Raw genomic sequence first — 19,003 nt, 5'->3', positions numbered from 1 at the left:
GTACTTTCTTCTTTATAACATTTACTGGCTGCTGTTTAGTCCTTCTTCTTGTTTCTCGCAGCCTTTTGAGCCTCGTCTGCCTGTTCATCACCTCATTTAATAAGAGTTTCAAATATTCTTGATGCCCTTCATTTTCTGCTCTAACTAAGGTTTTAAGTAAATTTTTCTAAAATAAAACAAATCAATCAATATTAATTACTATTAAACTTATTTTATTCAATTAAAACAGTATGTTAAATTATATTTTCTTTTCTTGAAAGAAAAATAATTTAATACCTACTGGAAATTGCAACATAATAAGAAAATATTCTATTCAAAACTTTATATTAATATAAAAGGTACTGTACTAAAAAAAGTGGATTGTAATATTTGACCACATCTATCTACATTCTTAATATTAGTATTGAAATATGAAACTATAACGAGTATAACTTCTACTTACTCGTACTTTCTTCTTTATAACATTCACTGGCTGCTGTTTAGTCCTTCTTGTTTCTCACAGCCTTTTGAGCCTCGTCTGCCTGTTCATCACCTCATTTAATAAGAGTTTCAAATATTCTTGATGCCTTTCATTTTCTGCTCGAACTAAGGTTTTAAGTAAATTTTTCTAAAATAAAACAAATCAATCAATATTAATTACTATTAAACTTATTCAATAAAACAGTGTATTGAATTACATTTTCTTTTCTTGAAAGAAAAATAATTTAATACCTACTGGAAATTGCAACATAATAAGAAAATATTCTATTCAAAACTTTATATTAATATAAAAGGTAAAGTACTAAAAAAAGTGGATTGTAATATTTGACCAACATCTATCTACATTCTTATATTTGTATTGAAATACAATGTTTCTCGCAGCCTTTTGAGCCTCGTCTGCCTGTTCATCACCTCATTTAATAAGAGTTTCAAATATTCTTGATGCCTTTCATTTTCTGCTCGAACTAAGGTTTTAAGTAAATTTTTCTAAAACAAAACAAATCAATCAATATTAATTAATATTAAAACTTATAAACTTATTCAATAAAACATTATGTTGAATTACATTTTCTTTTCTTTGAAAGAAAAATAATTTTATACCTACTAAAAATTGCAACACAATAAGAAAATATTTTACTCAAAACTTTATATTAATATAAAAGGTACCGTACTAAAAAAGTGGATTGTAATATTTGATCAACATCTATCTACATTCTTATATTTGTATTGAAATACGAAACTATAACGAGTATAAATTTTACTTCCTCGTACTTTCTTCTTTATAACATTCACTGGCTGCTGTCGTACTTTCTTCTTTATAACATTCACTGGCTGCTGTTTAGTCCTTCTTGTTTCTCACAGCCTTTTGAGCCTCGTCTGCCTGTTCATCACCTCATTTAATAAGAGTTTCAAATATTCTTGATGCCCTTCGTTTTCTGCTCTAACTAAGGTTTTAAGTAAATTTTTCTAAAATAAAACAAATCAATCAATATTAATTACTATTAAACTTATAAACTTATTCAATAAAACAGTATGTTGAATTACATTTTCTTTTCTTGAAAGAAAAACAATTTAATACCTACTGGAAATTGCAACACAATAAGAAAATATTCTATTCAAAACCTTATATTAATATAAAAGGTAAAGTACTAAAAAAAGTGGATTGTAATATTTGACCAACATCTATCTACATTCTTATATTTGTATTGAAATACAAAACTATAACGAGTATAAATTTTACTTTCTCGTACTTTCTTCTTTATAACATTCACTGGCTGCTGTCGTACTTTCTTCTTTATAACATTCACTGGCTGCTGTTTAGTCCTTCTTGTTTCTCACAGCCTTTTGAGCCTCGTCTGCCTGTTCATCACCTCATTTAATAAGAGTTTTCAAATATTCTTGATGCCCTTCGTTTTCTGCTCTAACTAAGGTTTTAAGTAAATTTTTCTAAAATAAAAACAAATCAATCAATATTAATTACTATTAAACTTATAAACTTATTCAATAAAACAGTATGTTGAATTACATTTTCTTTTCTTGAAAGAAAAATAATTTAATACCTATTGGAAATTGCAACATAATAAGAAAATATTCTATTCAAAACTTTATATTAATATAAAAGGTACTGTACTAAAAAAAGTGGATTGTAATATTTGACCACATCTATCTACATTCTTATATTTGTATTGAAATATGAAACTATAACGAGTATAACTTCTACTTACTCGTACTTTCTTCTTTATAACATTCACTGGCTGCTGTTTAGTCCTTCTTGTTTCTCACAGCCTTTTGAGCCTCGTCTGCCTGTTCATCACCTCATTTAATAAGAGTTTCAAATATTCTTGATGCCTTTCATTTTCTGCTCGAACTAAGGTTTTAAGTAAATTTTTCTAAAATAAAACAAATCAATCAATATTAATTAATATTAAAACTTTAACACGTTAGCTGCCAAAGGTATTTTTGAAACTTCTCTCAAATGCCATGTAGGTCAGATCTGGCCGGCACCGTATATAATGGTAAGACTTTCTGTCGGCCATATCTGACCGGCAACATCAAAAAGCAGGGTTATGTTAGGTTATGTTTTTTTACTATGTGCTGCGGTCTACAGTCAATTTGTTGAACTTCTAGCGATCTTGAATATCGCTATTTACCTACAAAACGACTCCCGTTGTTGTCTACTTACTTTAGCGCGGGAAATTAATACTCAAATATTGACTTGTTGTCATGGTATTGTGTCGGCCAGAAATGGCCGGCAGTATTTATTACGTAATATCGATCATTTTGATACTTACAAAATGAATTAAATTCTTGTTAGAAACACATTTTACGTGATGGAGTGATTGTTCAAGGATTGAATAAAGGTACAGCCAATGATTTACAAATGTTTGGTTTAATTTTTACATAAATCAGACATATTAAACCTAACTATCATTTTTTTCAATAAAGTACATTTCCTTGTAAAATATTTAGTTGTGAAATAAAATAAAATTGTAAAAAATTTGCAATATTGATAATAATTACATGACACTTTGTTATAAAACATGTTATTTGTGAACTTCACGAAAACAGTCTTTACATAAGTATGGCTTCTCAGGACACTGCTCACAAAATGTGTTCACTTTGCCCAGTTTGTTGGCCACATCACGTCCACTTACTTGTACAGCTTTTTTGTAACACATTTTGCAGTACCTTCTGACCCTGTGTCTACCCTTTCCCTCTCCAGTAAAGTTTTGAGATATAGTCAGATAATGGTGCCCTGTACCTTTTACAGGAGTAATAGTGTTATTATCTAGGACCCATAAGTGAAACAGCCAGATTTTCTTTAAAAGTTGTAATTGACATGCAGTGCTTTTTCTGATGTCCGCCTGCTGTAGGTCTTGCTTTCACAGCATTAGTGTAGGCCAGCCAAGAGTTTACAACAGCGGTTCCAAGAACTATTTCTTCTGCTGCTTTATGGTACCATCTTCTTGACTTTCGAACACCAGTGCTATAAGATGAGAGTTGGTCAGACACATCGATGCCCATCTTTCCCTTGTTGTACTCAACTATCACTAATGGCTTAAAAATGTCATTGCCTTTTTTGTCTATTTTTCCTGTGAGAACGTACTCTACTTCATGTTTGGTGGACAACATTCGCACTTCTCTCTTGTCCTTCCATTTGGTAACTACAATACCATCTTCATTTTCAAGGGCTTTCATTTCTCCTTTTTTTATTTGTGCCTTCATAACATCGGCAGGGAGACCTTTCCTGTTTGCTCTCACAGTACCAACAAGGTGGGTTCTTCTAGCTAAAAGATTTTTGGCAAGTTGCACTGATGTGTAGTAATTATCTACATATAAGATGTGTCCCTTATCCAAGTTATGTTCCATGAGTTCCATGACCACTGAGGTTGAAAACTAATTCATTATTTTCATTCTGGATGGTCCCTTTACCCATGTAAACTTTTATACAATAGGTATACCCTTGCTGGTCACAAAGTTTGAAAATCTTTAGGCCATATTTGTGGGCCTTGTTGGGTATGTACTGTCGAAATGACAGTCTGCCCCTAAAGGGAATCATGCTCTCGTCTATTACGAGATCTTGGCCAGCAGATTTCTTGTTCAAAAAAATGTCGTTCATCTTAGAAATTAGGGGCAAAATCTTTGCGATACGCCCATCACGTTCCTCAGCAGCATGATCGTTAAAATGCCAAAAGCGTAGCATTAGCTGGAAACGGTTTCGGCTCATAACTTGAGAAGCAACAGTATTCTTATACAAAATGTTGCCAGACCAGTAGTCTGTTATGCGGGGATGATTAGACAAGCCCATCCATATGAGGATACCAATAAACTTCCACATTTCTACATCATCTGTGGGAGCCCATTTATTAAGTCTACTACTTCGGTTCAACCTCGTTTCTCGCAATACTTTACTGGCATTTCTATTAGTCTCTACGACCATCATTTGTATAATGTCGTCAGTAATGAAAGCTAAGTAATAGTCTACAGGTTTAGCATCATTGGCAATATTTAAATGGTACTCAGAAGTAGAAGTGAAAAGAAATTCTTGTTGCCTACCTTTAAATTCAGTCCATTCATCCATCATCACTTCTCCGTCATTTTCACCAGAATCGCCACCGTTCATATCATTTGTCTCTATTTCCATTGTAGCCTCGCCTTCATCATCACTACTGTCATGATCCGATTCACTTGGCAAAAAGTCCGGATCTTCATCCGTGTCGTCAACACTTGAACCTATGTTTTCCTCAATTTCATGTTGAGGGTCTGGTTCACTGGACATTGGACAGTCCAAAAGTCTTTGAATTTGTTCTTCATTTACGTCTCTACTACTCATAATGAAATCGTTTACACAAGTTTAGTTTCGTTCAAACTAGGTTAAAAGAAAAGATTACGCACGCACAATAGGTTATTAGAAGATACAATACACTATGGCGGGAACGCAGTGGAATGCACGGACGAGCAATGGTTACTGCGCAGGACAGTGGCTGACAGCGCTGACAGTGGCAGACGGCAGCCCTAACTGATACCAACATCGGCGCACAAAATAGTCGCAACAGTGAGCAATATAGTGCCGGCCAGATCTGGGCGGCAGTGTTATTTTTAATGAAAAATCACAACGAAAAATGTTGTGCCGGCCAGATATGGCCGACGCTCAAATTGCATTATATTCAAGAGATTTCAATGCAGTTTTGACAGAAAATGAATTTTAACTAACAAAACAATTCGAGTTAATGAATAAAATAATTTTAGAAACTTGGCAATTTCGGGGTTGGGCAGTAATATGAGCGTGGCATTTAGGGCTAGTTTACTGCCGGTCAGATCTGACCTCCATGGCAGCTAACGTGTTAAAACTTATTCAATAAAACATTATGTTGAATTACATTTTCTTTTCATCAAAGAAAAATAATTTAATACCTACTGGAAATTGCAACATAATAAGAAAATATTCTATTCAAAACTTTATATTAATATAAAAGGTACTGTACTAAAAAAAGTGGATTGTAATATTTGACCAACATCTATATATTATATTTGTATTGAAATACGAAACTATAACGAGTATAACTTCTACTTACTCGTCCTTTCTCCTTTATAACATTTACTTGCTGCTGTCGTACTTTCTTCTTTTATAACATTCACTGGCTGCTGTTTAGTCCTTCTTCTTGTTTCTCGCAGCCTTTTGAGCCTCGTCTGCCTGTTCATCACCTCATTTAATAAGAGTTTCAAATATTCTTGATGCCCTTCATTTTCTGCTCTAACTAAGGTTTTAAGTAAATTTTTCTAAAATAAAACAAATCAATCAATATTAATTACTATTAAACTTATTCAATAAAACAGTATGTTGAATTACATTTTCTTTTCTTGAAAGAAAAATAATTTAATACCTACTGGAAATTGCAACACAATAAGAAAATATTCTATTCAAAACTTTATATTAATATAAAAGGTACCGTACTAAAAAAAGTGGATTGTAATATTTGACCAACATCTATCTACATTCTTATATTTGTATTGAAATACGAAACTATAACGGGTATAAATTTTACTTCCTCGTACTTTCTTCTTTATAACATTCACTGGCTGCTGTCGTACTTTCTTCTTTATAACATTCACTGGCTGCTGTTTAGTCCTTCTTGTTTCTCACAGCCTTTTGAGCCTCGTCTGCCTGTTCATCACCTCATTTAATAAGAGTTTCAAATATTCTTGATGCCCTTCGTTTTCTGCTCTAACTAAGGTTTTAAGTAAATTTTTCTAAAATAAAACAAATCAATCAATATTAATTACTATTAAACTTATAAACTTATTCAATAAAACAGTATGTTGAATTACATTTTCTTTTCTTGAAAGAAAAACAATTTAATACCTACTGGAAATTGCAACACAACAAGAAAATATTCTATTCAAAACCTTATATTAATATAAAAGGTAAAGTACTAAAAAAAGTGGATTGTAATATTTGACCAACATCTATCTACATTCTTATATTTGTATTGAAATACAAAACTATAACGAGTATAAATTTTACTTCCTCGTACTTTCTTCTTTATAACATTCACTGGCTGCTGTTTAGTCCTTCTTGTTTCTCACAGTCTTTTGAGCCTCGTCTGCCTGTTCATCACCTCATTTGATAAGAGTTTCAAATATTCTTGATGCCCTTCATTTTCTGCTCTAACTAAGGTTTTAAGTAAATTTTTCTAAAATAAAACAAATCAATCGATATTAATTACTATTAAACTTATAAACTTATTCAATAAAACAGTATGTTGAATTACATTTTCTTTTCTTGAAAGAAAAATAATTTAATACCTATTGGAAATTGCAACATAATAAGAAAATATTCTATTCAAAACTTTATATTAATATAAAAGGTACTGTACTAAAAAAAGTGGATTGTAATATTTGACCAACATCTATCTACATTCTTATATTTGTATTGAAATATGAAACTATAACGAGTATAACTTCTACTTACTTGTACTTTCTTCTTTATAACATTCACTGGCTGCTGTTTAGTCCTTCTTGTTTCTCACAGCCTTTTGAGCCTCGTCTGCCTGTTCATCACCTCATTTAATAAGAGTTTCAAATATTCTTGATGCCTTTCATTTTCGGTACATCTTTCATACCTATAGTTTGAGGACTCCATTGTGGTGGTCTTACATCATAGTCTGGGTCTTCGACCTCTGACTCATCAGTCTCGTATTGTTCATCGTCGAGGTCCGGAGCATAACCAGGGACACCAGGGTCGTCTTCATAATCAGAATCACTATTAGCCACAAACTGACGTCTATTCTGGATTCCACTAGTTCCAGGAGGCAAATCCATGTCTATTGTATTATAAGAATAACACTAAACACACAACAAAAACGGTAAAATTTGAAGTAGTCTAAAAAACTAACCACAAAACGCTAACTGAGAAACGGCGACCACAAAAACGCGGGAAAAGTATATCCCCACGAGCGGCAAAACGGACAACCATACACGACGAGTGCTGAGAGCACACTGACTGGGTTTCTAAACAATGGCGCTGTGCAGTAGATCTACGTCATGCGCGCCTGGCGCGAGGCAGCCGTGCAGTAGATCTACCGCAACCGCATTGAACGTGTTAGGCTGGTACTATACGGACGCTAAATGCGTCGCGTTAAATACGCTGCGCTATTTTTAATTTTGGATGGCAATGCAAGTCAATTTGAGCGACTATACGAGCGCAGTCTACGCGGCACGCTGCCCTCCAACTCGGCGTCGACGCATTTTTACGCGACCAGCCCTGGAAAAACGTTAGCAGCGCGACGTAGATAGCGCTGCGCAACGCTAGGGCCGGACTATACGGACGCTAGATGCGTGGCCCGCAGTCGCAGTCTTGAGTGAGTAGTTATTGTGCTTCTGTGTGAGAGTCATCAACATGTTTGATACTGAGAAGTTCATCTTAGAAGTAGAGAAGCGACCTCCACTTTATGACGTCCAGTCAAAAGAATATTCAAACAGAAATGTTAAAGCTCAGTGCTGGATGGAGGTAGGAGCAGCTGTGCACGACAACTGGGAGGAAATGACTCCCCAAATGAAGGACGAAGCAGGTAACTAAGTTTGATATATTTATAAACAAAGGTGTAATGATGTAAACATATTTTTTCTAAGCACCAAGTACAACTAACTATCTTTGTTGTTTTATAATAGTAACGAAGACAATAATTAATAATAGTACCGTACATAAATATGGGAAGTATATTAAGACAAAAATGAAATTACAACTTTGTTGTGATAATAACTTAACACCGTTTTGAAATCATCTCTTTCCTTAAATTACGGTTTGATTATATGGTTATTTGTTTAATTGTGTGGTTATTTGACGTAAAAGGTTTAAATATTGAAATGTATGTTAAACGTATGTTATTTGTAACGTATTGTAAAGAACATTAGTAATTTAATTGTGCCATTGCGTACATGATCACAGTTTTTGGCACTTAAAAATCTACTGCTGTAGATATCGAAGTTACGACGCATGGCTAGCCCAGACGGCACCGGCGCCGGCGTCGCCGTCGCGCCGGCGGTAGGTTGGTAGAAAGGGGAGGGGTGAAAAGTCTATTTCTGCGCTATGAGTCGTCCAAGGTCACTGTTCTTCCTTGCCAACCTTCACTAAACCTATTCACGAGTTGATCAATACTGTTTATAGAACTGACACTAGATTATGATACAAAGGTCTAATTTGAGAGGAGCTACAATAACATAACAGGATGTATTCAAAGTAGTCAATTACAAAACTTTTTATTTTAAAATTTATTACATAGGAAAATAATATTGTTATACTTTTTCTAAGTTTACTTTTTCTCCTTTTACTAAGTCCTACTTTTTCAAGTGATTGTGCTTAGGCATATTGATTTTGCCAGTTTAAGGCTCCTGGTCCATTGAAATACTCACAGAACAAGTCCCTTACTACAAGTCCGTTACTACGACCACTTCCTACTGCTGCTCCGACCAAGCAATCCATGTCACATGTAAGCGATTCTTCAAAAATGTAACCATCCCGCCTTTTTACATAATTATGCAATACACAGCAAGACTGAATGATTTTCGTTGCAAAGATCGGGTTCACCAGGATACAGGAATGCATTACTCGCCATTTGTTGCTCATAATTCCAAATGCGCATTCAACTGTACGTCTGGCTCTGCAGTGCCTATAGTTATATACACTTCTCTCTTTTGTGAGTTTCTTCTGTGGGTAAGGGCGCATCACACGTGTAGTTAAACCAAAAGCTTCATCGCCAAGAAATACGAAAGGTACTGTGGGGCCTTCTGGTGAAAGCGGTTTCTCTGTTGGGAGGTTCAGTTGGCCGGCATTCAGTCTTTTGTAAAAGTTTGAGTTTTTGAAGATTGTGGAATCGCCCTCCCGGCCATATGCACCAACATCTATTGCAGTGAAGTTGCACTGTGCGTCGCTGACTGCAAACAATACAAGTGAAAAATACTTCCTGAAGTTGTAGTATAGTGAACCTGAACTTGGTGGACATTGTATCCGCACGTGTTTGCCGTCAATGGCACCAACACAATTTGGGAAGTTGGTTAACTTCTCATATTCCGTTGCCTTCAAAAGCCATTCATCACTTGTAGGGATTGGCATTTCAGTTGACTGCAGTTTTCCCGAAATTGTTTCACAGGTCTCCTCAACAACGAGACGTATTGTTTTTCTTGATACTTGATATTCGAATTCAAGGTCACTGAAGTTCATTCCACAGCCCAAATACCTAAAATATATAACGTAAATATAAGCGAAACATAATATAACTATCTAATATAAGACATTGATACTGCCGTCTTTGTAGATGTGTAGATTTACACGCTTTTAAGTCTTACATTATAAAACAATTTACTTAATTCTTGTAAAATAACGTCAGAACAGAAGGGGATTTTAGTATAACCTTTTAGTATAGTATAATCTTTTCTTTAATTGTGTTGATCTCCTGAAGTGCGGTAGAAGTCGTGATAAAAATATTAAAATAAAATAAAACAGTCAAGAAACCCCACTCTGATGATTTTACAAGGAATGACCCTAATATGTCCCTAATACACTATAATCAAACAAGAAATGTTATATTATAATTACCTGCTTTAAACCTGTGACAAGTATACAGTTATATGATTCTAAAAGTGCTCCGTTTGTTTTAGGCAAAGATATGATGAAAAAATGGAAGACTTTGCGTGACAATTTCGTTCGGGAACTACGTATTTTAAAGAAAAATGAGACTGGAGCTCCAGCAACAAAAAAAAAAGAAATACATTTTCTTTGACCAACTGTCTTTTTTGACACCTTACATGAAGCCCAATGACAAGAACGTATCAAATATTCCACCCCTTGAACACATTATATCTGAACAAGAAGCAGTAGAAACAGTAGAAACAAACTAATGCAGATGACAATGACCGTGCTGACAGCGTTTCAAATTCGTCACTAGTTGAACGTCAGAAGAGACAAGAACGTGTGTCAAAAAGAACTAATATTGAGAGAACTTTGACATCAGCTTCAAAAAACATTACATCATTGATGCAAGAAAGCATCGCCATTCAAAGAGCGAACACTTCCTCAGCTAACAGCTCAGATAAATCTGGGAACAAGGCATTTTTAATGTCCTTTCTTCCTGTTATGGACAGCCTACCACCACTTGCTGCCTTTGATGTTAGGATGCAACTAACTGAAGTGTTCCGAAATGCTATTATGAACCAAACACGAGTTCAGGAACCAGTGCCAGTGCGTACCCAAATGATGGACTACACATCTGCGTCACCATTAATGTTCTCGGGCCTAAATTCACCATACACAACTCCGACTCCGACCACACCATCAATAATCGGTGACTATGACGAAAACACCGAATGCTCTAATGCCACTTCCAGTGACAACACTCAAAACCAACCATTTAACATATCAGAATTTGTACATTTTTCCGTGAACCCGGGAATTGAACCATCTTCTAGTAAGAAGAAGTAGTAAGAAGTAGTATTCCGATTAACTGTGGAATAATGACAATTTTGTAATTAACTTCCCAGTGTGTTTGTGCAGAACTGAAACTTCTTGGTCATACAATTCTTTACTTACTTAATAGTAGTTCATATTTTGTAATATGTGGTTAGTTTACTATTGTTTGTAGGTTATCTGTTTACAAAAGACTAACCTAATATAACTATTGGAAAATGTTATAGGCTTACATTGTTCCTTCATTACAAATATATAGAAAAAGGTTGTATTTTATAACTCGGTCAAAATTGGTCTGCTAACTTTCAGAGCAATTTGAGGTAAATGAAATTTAATGTTGTTCCGTAATCAATACATAAAAATCAGTTACATTAAGTTTACCAAAATATGTTAACCTAGTGATTATAATGTATCACAAAATGATTACAACGTACCTATTGTGTTTGTAAGTGTCTGACTGCAATTTAAACTGAACGAGGCTCTTATTTGTATTTTTTATCAATATCCAATGTTACATATTGTACACCTGATAGAAATATTTATAATACTATGTTAAAAGAATCATTAAACTAAAACTAATACATATTCCAGAACTGTTTTTGCGTTTTTTTATATAACCCTTACTTCAAACAAACATTATTCTAGAAGGAAAAAAATAATAATATACACTAAATGTTTAAAACCACTTCAGGGTCAATCCATCCCAAGGTCCAGGAAAACAATATTGGTTGCTTGATAATCTCAGAAAAAATTTTATTTGGTAGGTCAGTTCCTTATATTTGGGGGGATGCTTGCAAAGGCGAAAACAGCTAGCGGGCAAAACAAATAGGGTCCCCATTTCAAAATGGATCTACCAAATATTAATGTTTCTGAAAATGTCAAGCAACCACTGCTGGAACACTTGACATGGATCTACCCTTCGATTTAACCCATAAACGGCTTACCTGATGGTTATAGCAAGTCTTTCAGCTGGCTCAATACTCCTTTTCATGTTGGTATCTTTCTTCATCAGACCGTCACTGACAAGATGTAAAAGTTCATCAAATGAGCTAACAGACATCCTGTAATATTGGTAAAATTTGTCTTCATATTGTCTGTGCTTCTCAAACATCAAATGAAACGCACCTGTTGTCAATCTGCTGCTTAGAACGGGATGGGTACCCCAACGTCTATCCTGCCTTTTGGTCTTTTCCAAATACATCTCTAGTAGACACTGAAACCCTACAGCACCGATCTGCACTGCATCCATATTGGCAACTTGGAATAAAGTGATCTGGGAAGCAACGTGGCGGTTTCTGCGCTCGTATAGTCTGGCCAGCGGGGCGTTGACGCAAAAACAGCGCGACGCATTTTGCGTCCATATAGTCTGGACTTTAATTCTAATACAGCTTTGGCTGAAACTTCTTGCTCAGGCTCCTTTTCTTTTCCAGCATATACTTTGTAAGTACATGTGTAACCACCATCCACACACAATTTGAATACTTTTACGATTTTTTTTTTAACGATGCCTTTTATTTTTCAAATATTGTCGAAAAAACAATCGACCTAAAAAAGGTACAACTGATTCATCAATACATATTTGATCTTTAGGTTTTACATAGTATTTGAATTTTTCATTCAATATTGCCACAAGGTTTGAAATTTTATATAGCCTATCACCCTCGTGCTCTTGTTCGTTGTCTGCACAGTGAAACATTCTCAGCAAGAGCTCAAATCTATTTCGTGACATAATTTTTGGAATGTGTGACACGTACAAATCATCTTGACGCCAATATTCAGAAATACTTGGGAAATTTTGAAGGCCCATCAACATAATTATACCTAAGAAATTCTTCATTTCTTCGGCAGTACAATTTTTCCACTTACCTAGCCGAGAATGGGGACTGATGCCTGTGTTTGTATTTTGCTGAGCTGTCAAACATTGTTCAGCATATCTATTAGTTTTCAGTTACTAATAAAGATAGTACTTCATCATCTAAAAATAGTTGGTAGAAATCTATAGGAGCTAAATTTGTCATGGTGTCAATTATGTCAGGGTTAATTCCAACTTCATCGCCTTCAAGATTGAATGGGTATATATTGAAAACTGTGTCAACTGGTTTCCATGTTTGCCCAATGTTCAAACAAGTAGGTTGATTATGAGACCTATTAGGATTGTCTTGATCTACGTCATTCCCATCAACAATAGGCTGTTCAGGTTCCATCTGAATGCTAGCTTTAGCCTGAACTTGAGATTTTGTAGCTACTTGCTTATTATTGTTTAGACATATTTTTTTGTGTGTTACATGATTTTTCTTAGGTGTACTTGTTATAAGCTTACGTTTCCGTGATACTCCAGTACTGGTACTTGGGGCTGGTTCAACGTAGTCAATATCACTGTCACTGGTTTCATTGCAACTAAACACAAAATCTGGATCGGCATCTGAATCGTCATCAAAAACTTCAATGAAATTGTCACTATCATACGAAACATTTCCTGCCTCAGAACTTCTGAAACTTTCATCTAATAGTTGTAAAATATATCCGTCATTCTCATTATCCATTTTTTAAGTTGCACTAATGCACTGTCAACAAGTGACCATAACCAACAAATCCATTCAACTGAAAAATAAACAACAAACAAGTGCTGCCAACTGTCACATGACTGAAACATAAAATTACTCGCTAAAGTCATAAAAAGCTTAAACACATGTTTTTATAAGAAACACCCTTCTGAAAAAACATTTAATTTAATTATTGTTTCGAAAAAACAAACAAAAATAAAACTGAATTTTCAGAATGTTGAGTATCAAATATGGTACTCACGGCCCCACGGTGTAAACTACTGAGTACCATTTATGGTACTCATGGCAGTCAACCTGTTAAAGATGCCACAGTTATGCCGGATTCGTGTAAAAGATGTATACATTGCTTAACTAAACCATGCAACTGTTCTCCGTTTAGGCCTGCCACAAAGAAGTATCCTACAGGAATTTTCCATGATGAGTTGATAAACACTAAGTGAAAGACAAGTGCCTCCTGTGCCAAAGGAACAGAGTCGTCGTCTATAGGAGCCCCAACATTCACAGTTCCGTAAAACTGTTTGCCGTCCCACTCCAAATGTTTGCGGATTTCCACGGAATCAAACATCAATGAACATATCGATGGCTTCTCGGATTTCGTTGAGAACTCTTTTAGTGCTCTAAATACTTCTTTTGAAAAACCTGGTTCCCCTTGTACAGTTGCATACCATCGGTGCAAAGTTCTGGGATGTGGCAAGGCAGTGTCAAACATTTTTTTGTACAAAACAGTATGCTTTCAGGGACAAAAAATGCAGTGTTATAGCGAAAGCTTTGAGTCTGTCATCGTACACTTTTTTCAATGACGGATTTGATGATTTTCCAAGAGATCTTTTTTTGATGAGACATTCTGACGAAAAAACTATCATCGAAATGTTTCAGAACTATTCAATGATAAAAAAACACAGTAATTACCGGCCTAGACAGCATGAAATATATTTATTAGTTAAAGAAAGACTAAAAAAAATCTACGATTAATATAAATAAAATATTTAATTACAGTAAGACAAAGATTTAATGAAAAACAAGTTACCAGACAAGCGTTTTACACACAAACGTAAATGTTTACAACTACCTATGAAACTTGTTATATTACGTCTATAAGTGTCATTATGCCATAATTCTTATAAAAAACAGCTCTCTTTGTGCCGTTTATTGAAAAATAAATATTTAACACATTTGTTTGTGTTAAAATGTATTATCAATATTTTTCAATAGTTTGTTATTGCGGTAAAATGAACGCCTTCATAATCTTACTACTACCGCCTCAATACACGGCTGTTCAACGGTCCCGCCCAGGGGCCAGGACGTGGGACGCCCACAGTACCACCCTTACACATGATAAAGACGTCCTGTCCAAGTATTCCTTTCTGAAGTGTAATGAGCAAAGGTAACTCCATTTACTTGGTTCCCAGTCCTTTCTTTTGGTAGCGTTAGCCCATTTTCTCCGCATTTCTTCATTCTTCGGAAATCTGGGGTGAAAATAACTATTCACTTCTTGTACGTAAGATATAACATAAATATGCATTTTATAAATCTTAAAGGCAAACTTCATGCTTAATAATATACTTCAAAATAGCCTAATTTTTCAACGATAAGATATTTCTTATAAACGATTTAATACAAGAGACAATGCCTGAGTTTGATATAAGATCTATTGACAAAATTTCATGTTAGGAAAAGTATCGGACTTAAATTGCTAGTAAATGCAAAGTATCGTACTTAAATATTGTCCTTTAACTATCTTGTAAATAATAATAAAATTGATTTTATGAATTTAAACACAAATTAAATTTTTATACTTTTTGTAATAAACAAAAATATGAACCTTTTGAAACAAAACTGCCATAAACGTAATTATTTTAATTTTTGAGTCCATCAGTACTTTTGAGAAGTGAAATGGTTGGTAGTCCACGAAATAGTTACCATTTTCGTAATACGTTGATTGTAAACTTTAGAGGCGTAATTTTATTATGCCGATAATGTATGAAAATAACACATTTATTTTAAATCCATAAATATAATCAACTGTTGTTGCTCTCCACACATTAAGAAATTTATTGAATTTTGTCAAGATTTTGAAATTTAATTACATAGAATAATAATGTATTGAATTTCATAATAAGAGTTTTAATCTTTCAAATAACAAATATGATTCTATTATTTACTATTTAAATTTCTTTAGTTTTTGTGTCTATACAGTCTTTAAATTTATAGTAAAGTTAAATAGTAACTTTGTCTTTTATATATAATACTTCATATTTTCAAAAAATACAGTTAAAAGTACATTAACAATGGTGCTATTTGCGTGTTTGTTTCTTTATAAACCGAAAAATGTGTTTAATATATTAGAACACTTAGAGCTGGAACTGGTACATTAGTTCAAAAGCACAGTCGTCCAGCGAATTTCTATCTATCATAGTCGTTGCCGACTTCTTCAACGGGAGTCTTCGTCTTTGATCACGTGTTAGGACATTTTCTAGGGTAGATTTTTAACACTTTCAGCCCCAGGTGTCTACGTTACTATACCACAAGAGTAAATATCCCTAATGTTAATGTTCACGTGGGGCTGGGAATGTTAAGGTATAGTACTTACCTAATCGCTGAAATCTATAAAACTGCGTGTAACTAATGTTTACTCATTAGATAATTTACACACTATAAATAAAAACAAATTTAAAATAGTGGTTAAATTAACTAAACATATGGTTGTGTTGTCATAATAGAATGTTTATACAAATCAGTTGAATACATTTGACAGGCTCTTTCGATTAATATTTCAACTTTTAGAGGACACAGTGGGATTTTTAACTGCTTAACAAACCAGTGGGGCAGTTCGACGGATTTTTGAAATAAGAATAGGCCTATATATTCATCCCAGGGACCATAAGAATGTCCATATCAAATTTCAGGACAATCGGTTCAATAGTTTACGCATAAAAACAAAACAAATAAAGGCACTTTCGTATTTTTATTATTGGGATTAGTACTGTTATTTTAAATTTAAAACAAATAGGAACATAAACAATACTTACTTATGAAAAGTAATACCACTGATATTTCTCTTCTTATCAGTGCTGTTAGAACAGTCAAAAGCTACACAAAAACACCATAGCTTAACAGTGTCAGCGTGGTACTGCTAGCGGAGATGTGCTACAACGTGGTTGTGACGCGCGGCAGTAGGGTGACTCACCACTATAGATAGGGCCGCCATCTTGGTCCGTCTACCCGCCAGCAGTCGGCTCACCGCGCGTAATATACACAGCCACTCTATCTTATTCTGTCCTCGCTGGCCCCAACTAGCCTTTGTCGCGTGTGACAGTTTCGCTAAAACTGTCTTTGCTGCTCTCCGATCTCCTGACAATGATGTCCGAAGTGGAGTCGCTCGCCTACGTGCAGTCCCAGGTACATGTTCACGCTGACCTGCTCTACTCTGGCGGGCCCCGCACGGATGCGGGGTGGGCGCTCAGGATCGAGTCGTCCTTTCAGCATACACATTTTTGTCTTTGCTGGCGCAAAGGTTAGGTTAATGCGCCCGCCCCAATCCAAGACGGTGTGCATGGCTGCGTTTACTCTATTCTCCAGTTCTGCTCGTGACCGGCCTTCTATCAGAAGTAATCTTAGGGCCTGTGATAGCAAACGGAATCTTCTCTGTGACATAGTAGCAATGGAAATTTCTGGCGCTGTTCCATCAACTGTCCAGAGTTCATCCAAATGAATATGGTTGTTTTTTTTGACCCCTAATATATATAAGAGCCCGAAAAAAGCAGATATTTCTGTCACATCTGTAAGTCGGCAGTCTTGTTCTCCTCGAGTATATTTTTGACTCATTTTGGAAAGCTTTTGATTAGTATATTTCACAATATCCTGCAACATAGAATCAGGGAAAAAAAGTTTCCAACAATCTACTATAGTTTTACACTCACGGGCTACTCCTGTCACTCCAGGTAATTTCGTCACGATGTTTTGAGGGCGAGCTTTTGGTAGTGTTCGAGGTATGAAACTTATTCCAAATGACGTTAGTTTTTTTCCCAATGTAACAATTCTGAGGGCATTCACGACTGACAGGTTGACTGCTACTACTTCCTCGACCACGAGTATCTCGTCGTACAGCACCAGGGCCTCGCACAGCAGTCCGACCTCTTGTGCCATGTGACCGAACAGGAGCATGGTCACGTCTCTTAGTTACTCGTCCACGAGCAACACCTCGCCCTCGAGCTCGAAAAATCACTAGGCCTACCAATTCCAATTTGGTTTACTCCCAGTTAGCTCACTTTGACATGAGGAAGGAGGCCCTGGTTCAAGAACAGTATACTCATTGGTTTCCAAATCATGAATATCATTCTGGAAGCTAACTGGCTGTAAAGGCTCAACATGATTTATGGGTAGCAGATCATTTTGTAAACCAAATTGTTCATCAATGGCAATAAAAGTGCCACAATCTTGATTTGGATCTTTTCCGTTATGTGTCAGCAATTTCTAAAAATTATTTCTATGTCTTTGTAATAAAACAAATACCACATACCTTTATTCTGGAGGCCAGTAGGCGACAATATCACTAATAATTTGTTCAAATAAGTCTTTATCACGATTTCGGCGACGCCACAAAAATTCACACAAATATGAGTCAATCATAGAGCGCCGCGTACCGCACTGAACTTTATTCCGATGTTTTGCAAGCCGCCAGTTACTTTCAACCGTTTGTGTGTGAGCACCTGTCTCCGGATCAACAAAATTGTATTTATGAGTAACAGTAAAATGTTCATAACCGTGTTTGTACAATTGTTTATATGATTTCCATTCGTCTGAAATGATTGTCGTTCCACTTCGAATGTAGTTTTTAATTATTGGAATTAATTGTGTGGCTGATCTATTTTCGACGGCAACCAAGAAACATTCTTTAGTTTCTCTACAGATTCCACCGAAAACCCACTGTTCTGGAATAACACGACCGACGTTATTTTTCCGGCGAGCAAATAAACTTTCGTCAATTTCAACCGTCAGGCCAGGTCCGCCAATTACAATAGGGTTTTGTACCAAGTGACTCGCGGTCACTTCACGCATGTAATTGTTCCAGTCCACCGCAGTTCCATGATTTATACCAAGTTCTTTTTCGCAGAATTTTGTCGACGTCAATTCTTGTGACCAACAATATATGAAAAACAGAACTGTTCGAAAAGGTAACTTTGAGCCGGTGAAATATGTGTCTTGACGCAATTGTTTGTACTCGCGGCACGTTGTTTTATTACAAACCCAACGGAATCGATTTTGTAAATATAATTTCATTTCATGTCCGTTCGCACATTTACGTGGATTGTGTAACAATCCTTTTTTCTGGAAAAACGACACAGCGTCTTCTTCATTTTTACAACTTTCAACCAACTGGATAAAATTCATTACACAGCATTAAACACACTAAGACGACTAAACAGGACAACAATACACGCACAGGCAAGAGCAGGAACTGACTGCACCGCTACCGTGGCTCCGTTATCGCGCCGCC

At 35.4% G+C, this 19,003-nt stretch overlaps 2 protein-coding genes across 2 annotated transcripts; both read right to left on the bottom strand.

The window, feature by feature from the left end:
- Nucleotides 1-3,838: 3,838 nt before the first annotated feature.
- On the bottom strand, nucleotides 3,839-4,759 carry LOC124371776 (piggyBac transposable element-derived protein 4-like). Its single transcript, XM_046830120.1, has one exon. The coding sequence runs from the start codon at nucleotides 4,757-4,759 to the stop codon at nucleotides 3,839-3,841; it is 921 nt and encodes a 306-aa protein (XP_046686076.1).
- Nucleotides 4,760-8,810: 4,051 nt separating this feature from the next.
- On the bottom strand, nucleotides 8,811-12,276 carry LOC124371774 (protein ANTAGONIST OF LIKE HETEROCHROMATIN PROTEIN 1-like). Its single transcript, XM_046830118.1, has 2 exons — nucleotides 11,887-12,276; nucleotides 8,811-9,716 (listed from the first exon to the last, which is right to left on the bottom strand). The coding sequence occupies exons 1-2, from the start codon at nucleotides 12,189-12,191 to the stop codon at nucleotides 8,840-8,842; spliced, it is 1,182 nt and encodes a 393-aa protein (XP_046686074.1). The 5' UTR covers nucleotides 12,192-12,276; the 3' UTR covers nucleotides 8,811-8,839.
- Between the last annotated feature and the right edge of the window lie 6,727 nt (nucleotides 12,277-19,003).

Source organism: Homalodisca vitripennis, unplaced genomic scaffold (assembly GCF_021130785.1).
Source record: "Homalodisca vitripennis isolate AUS2020 unplaced genomic scaffold, UT_GWSS_2.1 ScUCBcl_1988;HRSCAF=6299, whole genome shotgun sequence".
Classification (NCBI taxonomy): domain Eukaryota; kingdom Metazoa; phylum Arthropoda; class Insecta; order Hemiptera; family Cicadellidae; genus Homalodisca; species Homalodisca vitripennis.
The sequence above is the reverse complement of the archived record's forward strand: the minus strand, read 5'-3'. Positions and strand labels throughout refer to the sequence as shown.

Excerpts from the sequence above, each read along its gene's own strand:
- LOC124371774 (XM_046830118.1), bottom strand. The coding sequence starts at position 12,191 with ATGGATGCAGTGCAGATCGGTGCTGTAGGGTTTCAGTGTCTACTAGAG. Across the intron at positions 9,717-11,886 it reads AGACTTGCTATAACCATCAG|GTATTTGGGCTGTGGAATGA; the intron begins GTAAGCCGTTTA and ends TATATATTTTAG.
- LOC124371776 (XM_046830120.1), bottom strand. The coding sequence starts at position 4,759 with ATGTCCAGTGAACCAGACCCTCAACATGAAATTGAGGAAAACATAGGT.